General features: G+C 48.5%; 1 protein-coding gene across 4 annotated transcripts in view; it reads left to right on the forward strand.

Moving 5' to 3' along the window:
* Positions 1-15,726, forward strand: part of LOC144782290 (protein TASOR-like) — an 865,833-nt gene that overhangs the window by 754,309 nt on the left and 95,798 nt on the right. For all 4 annotated transcript variants that reach the window (XM_078661579.1, XM_078661582.1, XM_078661580.1 and 1 more), the window contains one exon: positions 7,553-7,675. In XM_078661579.1, the coding sequence (XP_078517705.1) occupies positions 7,553-7,675 (123 nt within the window). The remainder of the gene's footprint in view (positions 1-7,552; positions 7,676-15,726) is intronic.

Genomic DNA, 15,726 nt, shown 5'->3' on the forward strand with positions numbered 1-15,726 from the left:
CCCCCCTGCCCTGGTGCACTCGTTTTATGATGACACTGGGGGCATCTGACCGGGGCGTAGACCTGTCCAGCCCGAGGGCGCAGTTGGACTGGGGGTTTTACTTAATTTCTCAGCTGTACCCCATGCCCCTCTCACATATTGCATTTACTTTCGGTGCACAGTGGGATTGTGTCTCGCACGTGGAAAGGTTTTATTGCGACTGAAAGCGCCACGTGGCTATTAGCCTCATTGCGGCACCAAAGGAGCGGTTCCGCTGCCTGGCAACACCCTTGCGTTTCAGGGGCAGTGCCAGTCCCCGAAATACTAAAAACATTTGGCCTGTAGTAACCATCATTACAGAAAGAAAATTAAACAGGTCATCCATCTAGCACGAGGCACCAGTGGAAACGGAGTGAGCGCTCTTTCAGCAGAGCAGATCCTCTCACCTACCCACTCACAACAGTCGCTTACAAACTCCCAAACTTATTCCATGGATTCACTCTCATCCACTCAAACACCCACTTAATCACTCACTCATTTATACTTTCATCACACAGCTCAGTATGGGAGGGGAGCAAGCAGGGGCGTCTGAGTCAGTGACTAGAGTAATATAAACGTTATGCAGCGTTATTCCGGGTACAAGCAGGGAAGAGTACTGCCGTGCCACTGGCTGGGGTAATACTGGCTTTATGATGCTCGGTAACGGGGTGCAAGCAGAATAGAGTATTGCGGAGTAACTCACTGGGATTAAACGGACTTTGCAGCTCAGGGACGCGTCATGCCTGAATTTACCAGGGGAATACATATTCAGTTATACATAAAAACAAACCCTTCTAAAGATTAACATAGGAATGTAGATTGCGCAACGTGCTGGTATGAAAAAAAATCTACGATCACAATCTGGTAAATTCGAAGAGTGTGAGTGGACTAATCGTACCCCGGGATTTTACTGAAAAGGGGTTTTAAGGCTGCCGTTGCTTTAACCTGAAGCATTAAACCTTTCACTGCACAGTCTGCGTGGACGCGTCTCCGCCGGTGGATCCTCTCTCCTTACAACTTGCAGGGGGGACGGGACTGGCGCGGGGGGACGGGACTGGCACGGGGGGACGGGACTGGCACGGGGGGTTAAAAAATACATTTTAAAAAAAAGAAAACTTACCTGACTGCCCGTGTCCGCGTCAGAGCAGAGGAAGCGGCTCTAGTGTGGGTGGAAAGCGGCAGCATCACCATACTCGGCGCCGGCTGGGCAACAATGGCGGCCACAAAGCTTACGAAATTTTCGGATTCGGGGGCGTGTTTTGCTTTGCTGAGTGACGGACGACGTCACAAGCTAAAGAACAGCAAAACTTACGCCCCCAAATCCGAAAAAGACGGGGCTTGTTTGGATTGACTCCCTTCTCTTCCAATAGCTGGCTTCCGTTTAGGAAGCCAGCCAATGGAAGAGAACGGAGCACAGAGGCGGGTTTAAACTGCCCTACTCCAAACCATAAGATCTCCGGACCGGAAGCTGCGCTGCGCAGCTTATAGGTCCCTCGACCTAAAAACGGAGCATAGGAACACAACAGTAGGCAATCTCCCTAAAGCACAAGGATGTGGCGTAATGACCAGAGCTGCCAAGCGGGAAGCTAAGGAACCAGGTTCGAGTCGCAGCGTTGGCTCATCATCCTGTGATTCTGGGCAAATTAGTTAATCTCCCTGCGCCTTCCAATAGGCAGTGTGTTCTTGTGTAATGTAACTGGTTGTCCTGTAAATCTCTCCAATACTTTTGAGTGGACTTCGCGCAATATATAACTGCAAAACAAAAAGCAACCAGCCAGCATACCCCATCGAGCAAGAGCTCACTACACCGGCTGATTTAGCACACGCATAGCTATGAGGGCTCTGTACACCACAGTACTGTCCATGGGGTGGAATGTTTCCACTACACACACACAGCGCTGGCAGTGGGCAATATCCAGACACACACCGAATTAGTGTACGGTCCTTAAACCAGTATACAGCCCCGGGGTGTCAGGAACAGTACATTGCACTCTCACAGCACTTCAAGGTCAAAAAGGCAGAAAAACTGTTAGTTGTACTATAAAGAAGTCATAATAATATTGCGTTTTCATATTATTAATATTGGAAACACTAGCCAGAACTGTTGAGTGAGTTAACGTGAAACGACGGGCTAATAATGCAACACCAATAGCTCAAACTTTAATGATGCGAGACATATTGCATTGCAAATGCTTGTTTTAAAAAGGAAGAAAAATTTAATCACCTTGACCCAAAGGGAGCTTAAAGCTTTTATATCAGTCTTACTAAAGAACATTGGGTGGAGAATCAACTCTTTGTAGGGTTCTCTGGGGCGAAGAAGAAGATCAAGATCTGTTATGGACTGGCCAAGAAGGCCTGTGTGCTCATTCCACCAGAGAAAAGGCTGCTCCTACTGTGCTGGTGCACGATGAGACCATCTTGGATATTTGCCGGGCTGTTTCATGGACATTTTCTCCACACCTTCACTAAGCACTACTGCCTGGATAGTGCGGTCCGGCTGGAAGGGCATTTTGCCCTGCAGCATTTCCTGATATGAGCCATTCCACAGATTCACCACCTCCTTTGAGGGGGTGGAAATGCTGTTTAGGTTTCGCCTGTCGAAAGCTGCGCACAGCTTTTCGGCGCAGGCGAAATCTAATGAGAACAGTATGTGGCTTGGTCACTGCCTCTCTGTTCCATTGGCTAGCTCCATAAATGGAGGCTAGCCATTGGAACAGAGATCTGTCCGTCATAGCCGGAGCAGATTCGTGGGCGTTCCGGCGATTTTTAGGCTTTTCGCAACGTCATGAAGACGTGTCCACTGTGGGCGTGTACTTTTTTTTTTTTTTTTACATGGCTGTTTTTCCTCATTTGTTCGATGGTCCTGGTCCTGCATGGTTGTATCCCGTTGTCCGCCCCCCCTCCCGCTGTCCGTGTCTTTGTTGCCCCCCCCCCCGTGACTCCCGCTGTCCGTGTGCCCGTCCCCGCTGTCACAATGTTTGTTTATGTTAAAAGTTTACACCTGAGACATTTGCTCAGCCCTTTAAATACCGCACGTCTTTTGTACCTACGTTTTGTGGATACAGCTCAGTGCAGCGTCAGGCTTGCATCCTAAAACGTTTGCTAACTAAGCATCTAAGTGCAAAGCAGTTTGTGGAAAGGCTAATGCCACAGTGGAGTAATTTGCAAGTTTATAAAAAGCTGGAGGAATCATAATTTCTCCTCCTTTTCTTGTTTGCCCGCTTTCTTATTTAAACGCGGCGTTAGGCGTCTGTTAAAGCTGTTAATGGGTTTACTTTGTCTGTCCCGCATTGATATTTAAAAGAGTGATTACGGAAATTGAGCAGGGAGTGCAAATGAGAGCAAATTGAATCCCCCTCGGACACAAAGTAATGTTCCCGGCTCCCCAAATCTCCGCGCTGCCAGTGAGCCAGCCACGGGGGCCATTGTGAGGTGTTTGCAGGACGCCGCGCCTCCCACTGGGCCTGCGGGTTTATCCCCACCAGGAATGCGGGGCCACCGTTTGCCTGGGCCAAGGACACACCTCGCCTATTCTCTTGTGGATTTACAAGTTTCACATAATCTCATCGTGCAGTTTGGGCCCTCGGTGGGCCTTCGGTGGAAGGGTCACGCACTTTGAGAATTGGCTCCTCAGTCTTATCGCGGTCAGTATGTAGGAGGGTGAGTCGCACGTATTTATGAGTACGTATAAGAGAGCTTCTGCAGCCCTGTCATTGTGAATTGGGGGGCCATTGTGAGGTGTTTGCAGGACGCCGCGCCTCCCACTGGGCCTGCGGGCTTATCCCCACCAGGAATGCGGGGCCACCGTTTGCCTGGGCCAAGGACACACCTCGCCTATTCCCTTGTGGATTTACAAGTTTCTACCTAACCCCCTGCCCGCCCCACCCGTCACATAATCTCATCGTGCAGTTTGGGCCCTCGGTGGAAGGGGAGAGGAGCGGGCCAAACGTTCTGCTTGGGCGCGTCGTAATAATGGGTGTAATTACGGGAACTCCGAAGCTCTGCTTGCTTTACTGCAAGCAACTGTAGCTGCATGTACTTGTGGCACAGTCCCAACCATGAACGAGGGCGGGGTCTTGTGTGTTTTTTTTAAATTTTATTTTTCTTTTATAGCGCGCACTGCTCACGGAATTGCCTCCTGGCGCTCCGATTTTGTCCTCTCCGGGAAGGGGGGTGTTGGTCTAGTGAATTGGCAAGGGTCACGCACTTTGAGAATTGGCTCCTCAGTCTTATCGCGGTCAGTATGTAGGCGGGTGAGTCGCACGTGTTTGAGTACGTATAAGAGAGATCCTGCAGCCCGGTCATTGTGAATTGCTCCTAAATTGTCTAAAATGGGAATGAATTTGAAATATCTATATACTGTTCGTACAATTTGAAAGGATTGGGCCCTCTTTTCACCTTTACTAATAGGGCATGCGCCTATTCACAAAGGCATGTACGGGAACTTAAGAGTTCTCCCACGAGGTCTGTAGTACTGTGCCCCCTGTGCTCATAAATGATTTTGTGAATCGGCCCCTTGGAGTGACTGCTCTCGGCCCTTGGCTGATCCTGAGGGCGGCTGTGGGGCATAGGGCCTTTCTGCTCCATTGCTCTTGGCTCATGAACATAGATCGACAAGCTTCTGCGTTGCGGGCAGTCTGCTAAGCAAGGTCGTGTTCTTCATGTACATGGAGTTTGTGACGTCACGTGGCTCGCTTTCACAGTACTAATGGTTGAGGGAGAATGGAATGTAAACGTCTTGGCAAGCTGTCTGTAAGGTTGCCTGGCTCACACTCCCTGTTCTATGTGAGGGGCTCGACTGCCGCCCATGGCCCGCTCCCTGCTTTAGAAATACCCCTATAAAATAATAGGTTTGTTTTGGAGGGAGTGAACTAACAACACGTTCTTGATACCATAGCAGATCCCTAAATCACCCCCTTAAAGTCAAAGCTTCAAACAGACTTGCTTGTTTTGTTGTGAAGTTTCTCACAAGTTTGGTGACGTTGCCAGATTTGGCTTTTTAGGTTTCGCCTGTCGAAAGCTGCGCAGCTTTTCGCGCAGGCAAAATCTTATGCCTACAGTATGTGTGTGTTGTCCCGCCCCTCTGTTCCATTGGCTAGCTCCATAAATGGAGGCTAGCCATTGGAACAGAGATCTGTCCGTCATAGCCGGAGCAGATTCAGCGGCGTTCCAGCGATTTTTAGGCTTTTCGCAACGTCATGAAGACGTGTCCACTGTGGGCGTGTACTTATTTTATTTTATTTTTTACATGGCTGTTTTTCCTCATTTGTTTGATCGTCCTGTTCCCGCATGGTTGTATCCCACTGTCCGTCCCCACTCCCGCTGTTCGTGTCTTTGTTCGCCCCCCCCTCGTGATTCCCGCTGTCCGTGTGCCCGTCCCCGCTGTCACAAGGGGCACCTCTAGCCGTATCTTTTTTTTTTTCTGTCTTGCACTTCTTCGCCTTTACTCTGACACAGTCCTGGATTCGGCGTATGGCAAGAGATACTGTAGATGCACAGCTTGTCAGCCACAGACAGGTGGCGGCATCATTCATGATGGCCTTAAAAGTGGTCAGCAAGGGGAACCAGCAGCGAGCCTTCGGGGTGGGGATGAGTTCGGCATATGTCATTTGACGCTGGATGGCAGCCAAGGGTCGATAACCCTCGCGCAGCCCAGCGTGTGCATAGTCAACAAGGCCAGCGGCCTGACTGTAAACGCTTCCCTCCCGCTCCACTGCCCCCGCCCTCTGTTAGTCACACTTTCACCTGATGTACACATGCACACCACGATGGATCACGAGACACAGCTCATCACACACAGCTCACCACACACTGCTCACGAGACACACTCACCACACACAGCTCACCACACACAGCTCACTACCATACATGCCAACATTTCAGAAGAGCAAAGTGGGTGTGTGTGGCTCTGGGTGGGTGTGTGTGGCTCTGGGTGGGTGTGTGTGGCTCTGGGTGGGTGTGTGTGGGGCTCTGGGTGGGTGTGTGTGGCTCTGGGTGGGTGTGTGTGTGTGGCTCTGGGTGAGTGTGTGTGTGGCGCTGGGTGGGTGTGTATGTGTGGCTCTGGGTGTGTGTGTGTGGCTCTGGGTGGGTGTGTGTGTGTGTGTGTGTGTGTGTGTGTGTGTGTGTGTGTGGCTCTGTGTGGCTCTGGGTGTGTGTGTGTGTGTGTGTGTGTGTGGCTCTGGGTGGGTGTGTGTGTGGCGCTGGGTGGGTGTGTATGTGTGGCTCTGGGTGTGTGTGTGTGGCTCTGGGTGGGTGTGTGTGTGTGTGTGTGTGTGTGTGTGTGTGTGTGTGGCTCTGTGTGGCTCTGGGTGTGTGTGTGTGTGTGTGTGTGTGTGGCTCTGGGTGGGTGTGTGTGTGTGGCTCTGGGTGGGTGTGTGTGTGTGGCTCTGGGTGTGTGTGTGTGTGGCTCTGGGTGTGTGTGTGTGTGTGTGTGTGGCTCTGGGTGTGTGTGTGTGTGTGTGGCTCTGGGTGTGTGTGTGTGTGTGTGTGTGGCTCTGGGTGGGTGTGTGTGTGTGTGGCTCTGGGTCGGTGTGTGTGTGTGTGGCTCTGGGTGTGTGTGGCTCTGGGTGTGTGTGTGTGTGTGGCTCTAGGTGTGTGTGTGTGGTAGTAATTGCTGTCTGCTGAGCTCGTCTGTAGGGTACAATAGGTCTCACATTTGCGAGAGAATGGCAGTGTAAATGACAATGCCATTTATTTATCTGTTTTCAAAACCAACACATAAATACAGAATTTGTCATTTACAATGCCAATAGCTCTAACTTTTCCAAAGGCGAAACCATTGCATTGTAAATGCTTGTTTTGTATTTGTATCTATTTACAAGGTGAGGAATTTGCTGTTAGAAGTATCGATGAGAAGAACAAGTTACCAACCTTGGGTAACTGTCTTTTTGGCAGATACTCTATCTAACATCCAATTACTCACCTAGACCCCAAACCCTCTGCTCTGTGGAATGGACTCATCTAAGCTGTACTAATAAGTTTCCAATCTAGAGATCAACACTGGCATAATCTGATGATTTAAGGCTCTACGTCAGATGGCACAGACAAATATCAGAAGGTAACTGACGTCAGCGTGCGGAGGTGGTGGCTGATGTTACATCTGCAGAAAAGGGTGGGATAACGCAGAGCTGCATGACGCCACCTACCAACACACAAGGGAATTGCTGAGAAGTCCCCGGATACGGTCTGGTGCCAGGAGGTATTCATAAGCTGATGAATCTATGATTGGATGGAGTATTCACCAGATAAAACGTAACTGAATCGAATTAACTTGTGCTTTCCTCATCCAGTCGGTATGCTGTATGTAGTATGTTAATAGTATGAATGATGACCTCTTCACTGTAATGCTAAATATGTGAATATGTTTTATTAATATAGTTGCTCTAAATATCGTGTTATTGGTCCAAATTTATTTTCACTGGTATGGCATACATATAACTCCAGTACAGAAACCTACATATGATTATACACTCGCACTCTAGTTTCATATTCTTGTGTAGTGACTGAGCTTCAACCTAACTCTTTTTCTTTTTAGGAATATCTTACAAAGCTGGGAAATACGGAGTGCAACCCACAGCAGTTTTTGGAAACAAAAGCAGCTTTAGATAAACTCCTTATAATTATCCAAAACGAAGATATCGACAGCTCCGTTCATAAGGTATGCGATGAAAGCCGATATTTGGTTCACATGAAAGCTGTTTTTTTCTTCTCATATGACACTATCTGCTAAACTATTCCTTCCCATATTGATATTTTGTTTGATAGAAACTTGTTTATAATTTACTTAATTTATGTGTGTTTGTCTCTTTGCTGTTTTTTTCTTCGCATATGACACTATCTGCTAAACTATTCCTTCCCATATTGATATTTTGTTTGATAGAAACTTGTTTATAATTTACTTAATTTATGTGTGTTTGTCTCTTTGCTAAGTAAAAAGCTGAATAAGTGTTTTTAGCCCTCAGGATATTAAGATGCTATTAGATTTTGAAGAGAAAAACACCCTTATAGCTTTCATTTTTTTCATTCAGCGTGGCTGTTACATGATGCTAAATGTAATACTTCGACAGTGCTAATCCTGTCTATTTTCTCTTTGAGTACTCTCTCAATATTTTGCAGCCATTTGTCTTATCTGGGCTGTGTATGCTAGGACTTTACAGAATGCATGCCTCTTCTGATGGATACTTCTACCTCAGAAGCATGAACCAACTGTATGGGCACCATATTTACAGGTTCTTTTTAATTCAATTCTGGGCGAGATGGAGGTACCTAGTACTTGGCTGTACAGGCCCATCAGCCTCATAGACGTCCCCCAGAAGGTTTTTGCAAGGCTCATCCTCGACCGCTTACTGGAGTGGATGCTTGAATACTCTGTCCTGAGCCCTTATCAAGCGGGGTTCAGAAAGAAAGTCTCCACTATAGACCAAATTTTCCGCCTGGCTCTCCTACATTGGAAAACGGTAAAAATGGAGGGTGGCAGCCTCTATACCGTTTTCGTAGATCTATGGGCGGCATTTGATCTTGTACCCCGTAGTAAACTCTGGTCTGTTCTGTCCAATATGGGGGTACCACAGCACCTCCTAAATATGATCATCCGCCTCCATACAAACAATTATGCGCAGGTTAGATGTGGCTGGGATGGTTCCCTCTCCCATAGATTTCCTGTTGACAGGGGGGTGAGACAGGGTTGCGTGCTTGCACCGACCCTGTTCTGCCTCTATGTCAACGGGGTAATCTCTCATTTAAATGAGGTACAGGACGGCGACGTTCCCAGACTTGCCGGAAGCAGAGTGCCGGCGATTATGTTTGCCGATGACACCCTGCTTCTGTCTAAGTCACCTATGGGGAATCAACGAGTCCTTAAGGGTTTTGAGGAATTTTGTGGAACCCATGGCCTTGAGATCAACGCTCTCAAGACCACATACATGATTTTTAACCCCCCCATCAAAAACACGTCCTAACCCTTGCATTGGCGGAAATAGGCTGGAGAGGGTTCGAACCTTCGAATATTTGGGGGTGACCTTAAATGAGCATATGTCTTGGCATCACCATCGGACAAAATCGCAACTCAAACTGGCCCAAATGGCGGGAGGAGTCATCGCCCTCATAAATAAAAACAAATCATCCATCAAGGCAATCGCCCCCCCCCGCTAGAGATATACAGAGCGCAGGCTAGGGGCGCGGTTATGTATGGCAGTGAACTCTGGGGCCATATGTGCAATCGCGAGCTAGTGGTAACGGAGAACAAATTTATCAGGCAGCTTCTATCTCTCCCCCCTAGTACTCCCCTTTTGCCGTTGAGGGTTGATTTGGGACTAAGGCCACCTGATGAAGACTTGGGGGATAGGCCCCTAATCTTTTGGCGCAGAGTTTGGACTACTCCAGAGTTGGCAAGTTACAGGTCTGAGCTCCAAGAGATCGTGAACTATCCGATCGCAGGGAATATCCCCTGGTTCCAGTACATAAAAAATGAGTTTATGTGCCTGGGACTACCCAGCATGTGGCTTGACCCTGCGACCGCCTGCTCCACGGTTTCAAGGAAACAGCTACTTTCACTCTATCATGAAAGTAAAACTCTGGTACAGAGACTGGGCACACAGTCAGGCACCCTGACCGACTCCTTCCTAAGGACTAAGGACATCTATAAAAAGGAGGTATTCCTAGATGTTCTATTCCCATCCAATACTAGGAAACTGTACCTACAGTGGAAGTACGGATGTCTCCCAGTCCGAGCCTTCACTAGCAAGTGGACTGATCCCTCACTGAGTCACTGCCCTGGATCAGGAAACCGAGTTGCACATACTCTTTTTTTGCCGAATTTATAGGCAAGCAAGAAGGAAGTGGATAGTCCCGGCCTGCAGAAATCTAGGTTTTACTCACTGCATGCAGGTATACAGGGTTCTTAAAACTGACCTTTCTCCCATGATAGTGTGTGCGGTAGCAAAATACTTGGAAACCTTCTGGCGGAAGAGAGGAAGTTTGCTACCTAGGCCTGTAGACTAACTGTACAATGTTAAAATCATCATCACATGTAATCACTTTTTATCAGTTTTAACCTCTTAATGGACTAATTATAGTGTTTGGCAGGTTGTTATGGACCAAGAAGCTGGCCTACTGTTTTTATAATTTTTGATTAATTCTCTGAAATGTATTTGTTTGTTGTATTGTATGTATCTGTGCATTCTCTTTTATGGCGATTTAGCCGAAATAAAGATTTTGATGATGATGATGCATGCCTCTTCTAATGGATATTTCTACCTCAGAGTTGAGTCATCACCTTGTGGATATTCCTAGTTGTCGGACCCGATCCAGAAACCTTACTGCAGTACACCTGCATTCCAGAATATCAACCAATTTATTTTCTCGGTGGATTATGTGTCCATGCTGTGTCATCTCTCAAAAACAGGTGTACGTGGATAACTATAAAACTTCAGCTATGGCCACTGGGGCGTATTGGGACATGCTTGAAAGAGTATCTCCACAGACAGTGAGGCAGGCAGAAGGCAATATGTGTATAATGCTTCACTGCCCTCCTGTTTGGTGCCCCATTGTTTGTTGGGCTTCTGTGGTCTAAAGGATTTTGTTTGTTTGTTGAACAACATGTACTTGGTGTGTATAACATTCACCAGGTAGGTGCATAATTTACCTTTTTTTTTGTTTTGTTCACATAACCTTTCACAATAGTTCACCAAAACAATTAACATCACCACCTTGCCCAGTATTGGAACTTTCATAGATTCCCATGCTTTTGTATCATTCCCCGTCGTCGGAATGGGATCCTCGGTAACAAAAATAACATAGAAGTAGGTACAAAAGAGAAAGAATAAGGCCTAGGCCTCATTCCCTTTTGTAGCATATCGCCCTCTTTGTGTAAAAGAGACCAAACTAGACATCAGCCAATCAGAAGAGCCTCACCCCCTAGAACCCTCCTGAAGGAACCTCAGAGCCTCAGATTTTCTACTGCACGTTGTGCCTAGGGAGACTCCTTTAGGCTCTGCTCAATCTACTCTTCAGAATTTTTTCTTCAGGTTTTTTCTTCAGGTTTTTCTTCAGATTGTTAGCTGATCCTTCCAGGATGTCTGACAAGAAAAAGAAGGCGGCCCTTTTCAAGCCATGTTCCACCTGTGGCAAGAAAAGGCTGTTCATTGAGGATAAGCATAAAAACTGCATCCATTGCCTCTATCCTGACCACAAGGCTGCGGACTGTAAGATCTGTCGCACCTTTTCAACCAAGACCCTCCGGGACCGTGAGGGTAGGCTTCTGACATGGCTCCAGAAGTTGAAGTCCAGGAAGGAAACTGTCTCCAGTGACATTGGGGACTCGGCATCTGCGTCTTCAACAAGAAGGTTAGTCAAGATGGGTAGGGGTTCCCCTTCTTATTCTGTGGAGCAACCTTCTAAGGCCTCAAAAAAGACCCCCAGAGAGTCCGAGAGCCAAGGTCCAGGCGAATCTCTTCAACATGGTGAAAAGGAGAGGGTGGGACCACCGACGCCTTCTAAGGGTTTGAAGGCTGATACAGCCTTCAAGAAACCCTCTTCCCAATCTTCTGACAGAAGTTCTAAGTCATCGACGATGAAGTCGTTGTCGACGGAGGCTCATTCGACGAAGAAATTGAAGCCTAAAGTGAAACTGGTTCCGTCGACGGAACAATCGACGACGACGGGATCGTCGACGAGGGTGGAGGCGTCGACGACGGCTACAGCAACGTCGACTAGGAAGTCACCGCCGACGGCATCGTCGACGAGGATGAAGACGACAGTGTCAACGACGAGGGCGACGACGACGACGATGTCGTCGACAAGGGCCTCGACGACGACAGCAACTTTATCAACAACGACGGCTGGGATGTTGACAGTCTCGTCGTCTACGCCTATCTCGTCGTCGAGTGTTCTTGTGTCGACGATGCATGTTCCGTCGACGAAGCTGACGGCTGCATTCTCAGTACCATCGTCGAGGTCCCGTCGACTATTTTGGCATCGGAGAAGAGAATCACTATCTCTATGACTAGAATTACACCTGACATGACATGTCCTAGGAGGGTAACCTCCTTGCCACCAGCTTTGCTATTGGATGAGGATGAGTCAGATGAGGATGATCAGGACTCATATGGCTACGCTGACAGTCCCTCTCAACTTCTGGTCAAGTGTCAGGATACGGACTCTGAAGGAGGTTATGACCAAGAGGGTGGTTACCATCATCACGCTGCCCAACCACAGCAATATTCAGGTCAAGACATGGTTTTGGTACCATCTTCTTTCCTACAAGACCTGCATAAAATGCTGCAGGATTACAAATCTAAAGCTGCAGAGCCTGCTCCGAGTCCAGTTGCGCAAGCCAGGCCTGTCCCGGCGCCTGCCTCCACGGCTGTTCCTGTATTACCGGCTCAGGTGTCCCCTGAGCCACAGGCATCAATTCCATGAGAGCCTTCCAGACCAGCAGAAACCCATGATTATTGCTCGGATGAGGATCATGATTCAGATAATGGAGCTGATAAAGCTTCTGAATATGATAAATACATCATTCCGGACCCTCCATCTCCATGTCCGGAACTGGTGGATTCCCCACCAGCGGATGTAGGGGGTTTTCATCAGCTGATGGAAAGAGCGACTGGAGATTCAAGTTGGCAATACCTGCGGTGGCCTCCGAATGTTTTTTGCATGATTTCAAGGAACCTTATAGGAAAACAACAAGGTCCATACCAATAGTGCAACATCTGTGGGAGGAAGGCCTCATGGCCATGAGGAATCCAGCGACGGTGGTCCCTGTACTACCGTGTCTAGATGAGAAGTACAAGGCGCCGGAGGATGGTCCAGCTGCCTTGACGGGCCACCCAAGACCGGACTCAGTAATTTCTCAAGCGGCACAGAGAAAATTCCGTAACCCCTCTGCTCCTTTAACAACTCCTCCGGACAAGGAAGGAAGGAGATTGGACAATGCCGGGAAGAGATTCTCTTCAATGGCGAGTCTTCTGGTGCAAGCAGCTAATGCCCGAGCCATATTGGGCAGATACGACCGCCAACTTTGGCGTGATGTTGCACCGTTCCTGGATCAGCTTCCTCCAGAATCGAAAGCAGAAGCAAAAAAGATCTTGCAAGAAGGAGAGGTGACATCAATGGAGGTCATTGACTGCGCCATGGACATTGCCACAACGGCGTTTCGGTCGTTTGCTGGAGCTGCGGTCCTTCGTCGCCAGGGGTGACTGAAAGCGACCTGGTTTAGACCCTAGATCCAAAATAAGGTCCTAGATCTACCTTTTGATGGAGAAGCACTATTTGGGAAATTGATTGACGACACTCTCCAAGACCTCAAAAAAGACACTGAAACCACCAGATCTTTGAGTACGCTTCAGTACCGCAAAACTCCTTTTAGAGGGTCCAGAGGCAAAAGTGCAAGCTACAGAGGATCTTACCAACAGCAGAGATACTCATCTTACGGTTCAAGTTCCCAGCAATGCCGCCAGCCTTATCAACAAAGGCAGGGCCAATCCTCCAATTACTCCAGGCCTAGCAACAGAGGAAAGAAAGCTCGCCAGGGACGTGATACGTCCAAGCGACAATAGCGGCCTACTGGCTCTTCCTACTGTACCCTCCTCCAAGTAGTCATCAGTTGGAGGCAGGGTGTCCCAATACCTTCAGAATTGGTCCAAGATAACATCGGACCGTTGGGTGCTCAACATCATTCGAAAGGGCCATACCTTGGAGTTCACCTAAATCCCACCAACCAAGCCCCCTTCAGCCATTCCGTCAAAACACCTGCGTCTTCTGCGGCTCGAAGTTCATCAAATGCTCCTGAAGGGGGCTATAGAGCCGGTTCCCTCCGACCAAAAAGGACAGGGATTCTATTCCAGGTTCTTTCTGGTAAAGAAGACGCTAGAGAAATGGTGCCCCATTTTAGATCTCAGGGAGCTCAACACCTATCTTATCTCCCTGTCTTTCCGGATGGTCTCTCTTCAAGACATCCTGCGGCTGATCAATCCGGGGGATTTCATGGCCATGCTCGATCTCGAGGATGCGTACTTTCACGTACTGATTCACCCAGCGCACAGAAGGTTTCTACGATTAACAGTAGCAAAGAGCCACTTTCAATTCAGGGTTTAACCCTTTGGTCTTCGCTCAGCCCCGAGGATTTTCACGAAGGTGCTAGCGCCAGTAGCGGCATTCCTGCGAAGAAATAATTTTCAAGTCTTCCCTTACCTGGACGACTGGTTGTTGAAGGCCCCGTCCAGGGAAGCAGCGCGGGACGCTGTTCAGGCTTGTACGAACCTGTTTCAAAATCTAGGACTCACTTTAAACAAAGACAAATCATCTCTGGTCCCATCCAGGAAGGCACGTTTCCTGGGAGCCATCCTGAATTCAAAACTCTCAAAGGCTTTTCCAACCCTAGAAAGGCGGGAAAAACTGTAGACCATGGCCCGGGACTTACGAAAAAGAAGGTGTCTTTCAGTACGCCGCTACAAATCTCTGCCGGGGGTAATTTTGTCATGCATACCTCTGATTCCTCACTGCGGACTAAGAATGCGTCCTCTGCAGGAACAACTGGACATCCAATGGAAACAGATTCACGGATCATTCGACGACAGGGTGACCGTCACTCCGACAATGAAAAAAGCGGCCCTGTGGTGGACAGACCAGAGAAACTTGCCCCAAGGTCTATCCTTCGTAAGCGATCCGTCTCCTCAAGTAGTGACAACGGATGCATCGTTGGATGGTTGGGGAGCGGTGATGCAAGACCTGCATGTCAGTGGCCATTGGTCTCCTCACGCTCGACCGCTCCACATCAATCTCTTGGAACTAAGAGCAATAAAACTGACTCTACAAGCCTTCCTCCCTCGCCTAGGAGGTTCACAAGTTCGTATCAGGACGGACAACACCAAGGCCATGCATTACGTGAACAAGGAAGGAGGAACCAGGTCTCTTCCGTTGTCACAGGAAGCTCAAGAGATCTGGGAATGGGCGATGCTTCACGGGATGTCGCTAAAAGCAGAACACTTGCCAGGAGTTCTAAACGAGAATGCCGACAGGCCGAGCAGGTTATCCTCAGTCAGTCACGAGTGGGAGTTAAACCAGCGAGTTCTGGAAGGGATCTTCCGCCAGTGGGGCAGACCAGCGATAGATCTCTTTGCCACGCCAACCAACAAAAAAATGCCGGTCTTATGCAAGCAGGCTTCACCACCGACGATCATTGGGGAATGCGCTTTCAATAGCCTGGTCAAGGACATTTGTCTACGCCTTTCCCCCCCATCCCACTGATCCCGGGGCTTATCAGGAAGATCAAAGTGGAACCATGCAGAAAGATCTTGATAGCCCCTGCTTGGCTGAGACAGTTCTGGTACACGGAGCTCCATCTGTTGTCGCTGGCTCCACCTCTCCCCTTGAGGACTATTCCAGATCTCCTCACAATGTCCAAAGGACAGGTTTGGCATCCAGATCCACAGTCATTACACCTGACAGCATGGCTCCTGAGCAGCGAGAATTTATGAATCTCCCCATCTCAAACGAAATTAAAGAAGTCCTCTCCCAGGCAAGAACTCCTTCCACGAAAAGAACTTACCACCTCAAATGGAAGAGATTTTGCATTTGGTGCAGTAGAGAGGAAGTTGACCCCTTTTCTTCAAAGCCTCATCAGCTTCTGCCTTATCTCTTATCCTTGGCTAAGTCGGGGCTGGCCCATTCATATATAAAGGTTCATTTGGCAGCAATTTCAAGGTACAG

The sequence above is a fragment of the Lissotriton helveticus genome, chromosome 9 (genome assembly GCF_964261635.1).
Source record: "Lissotriton helveticus chromosome 9, aLisHel1.1, whole genome shotgun sequence".
NCBI classification, from domain to species: domain Eukaryota; kingdom Metazoa; phylum Chordata; class Amphibia; order Caudata; family Salamandridae; genus Lissotriton; species Lissotriton helveticus.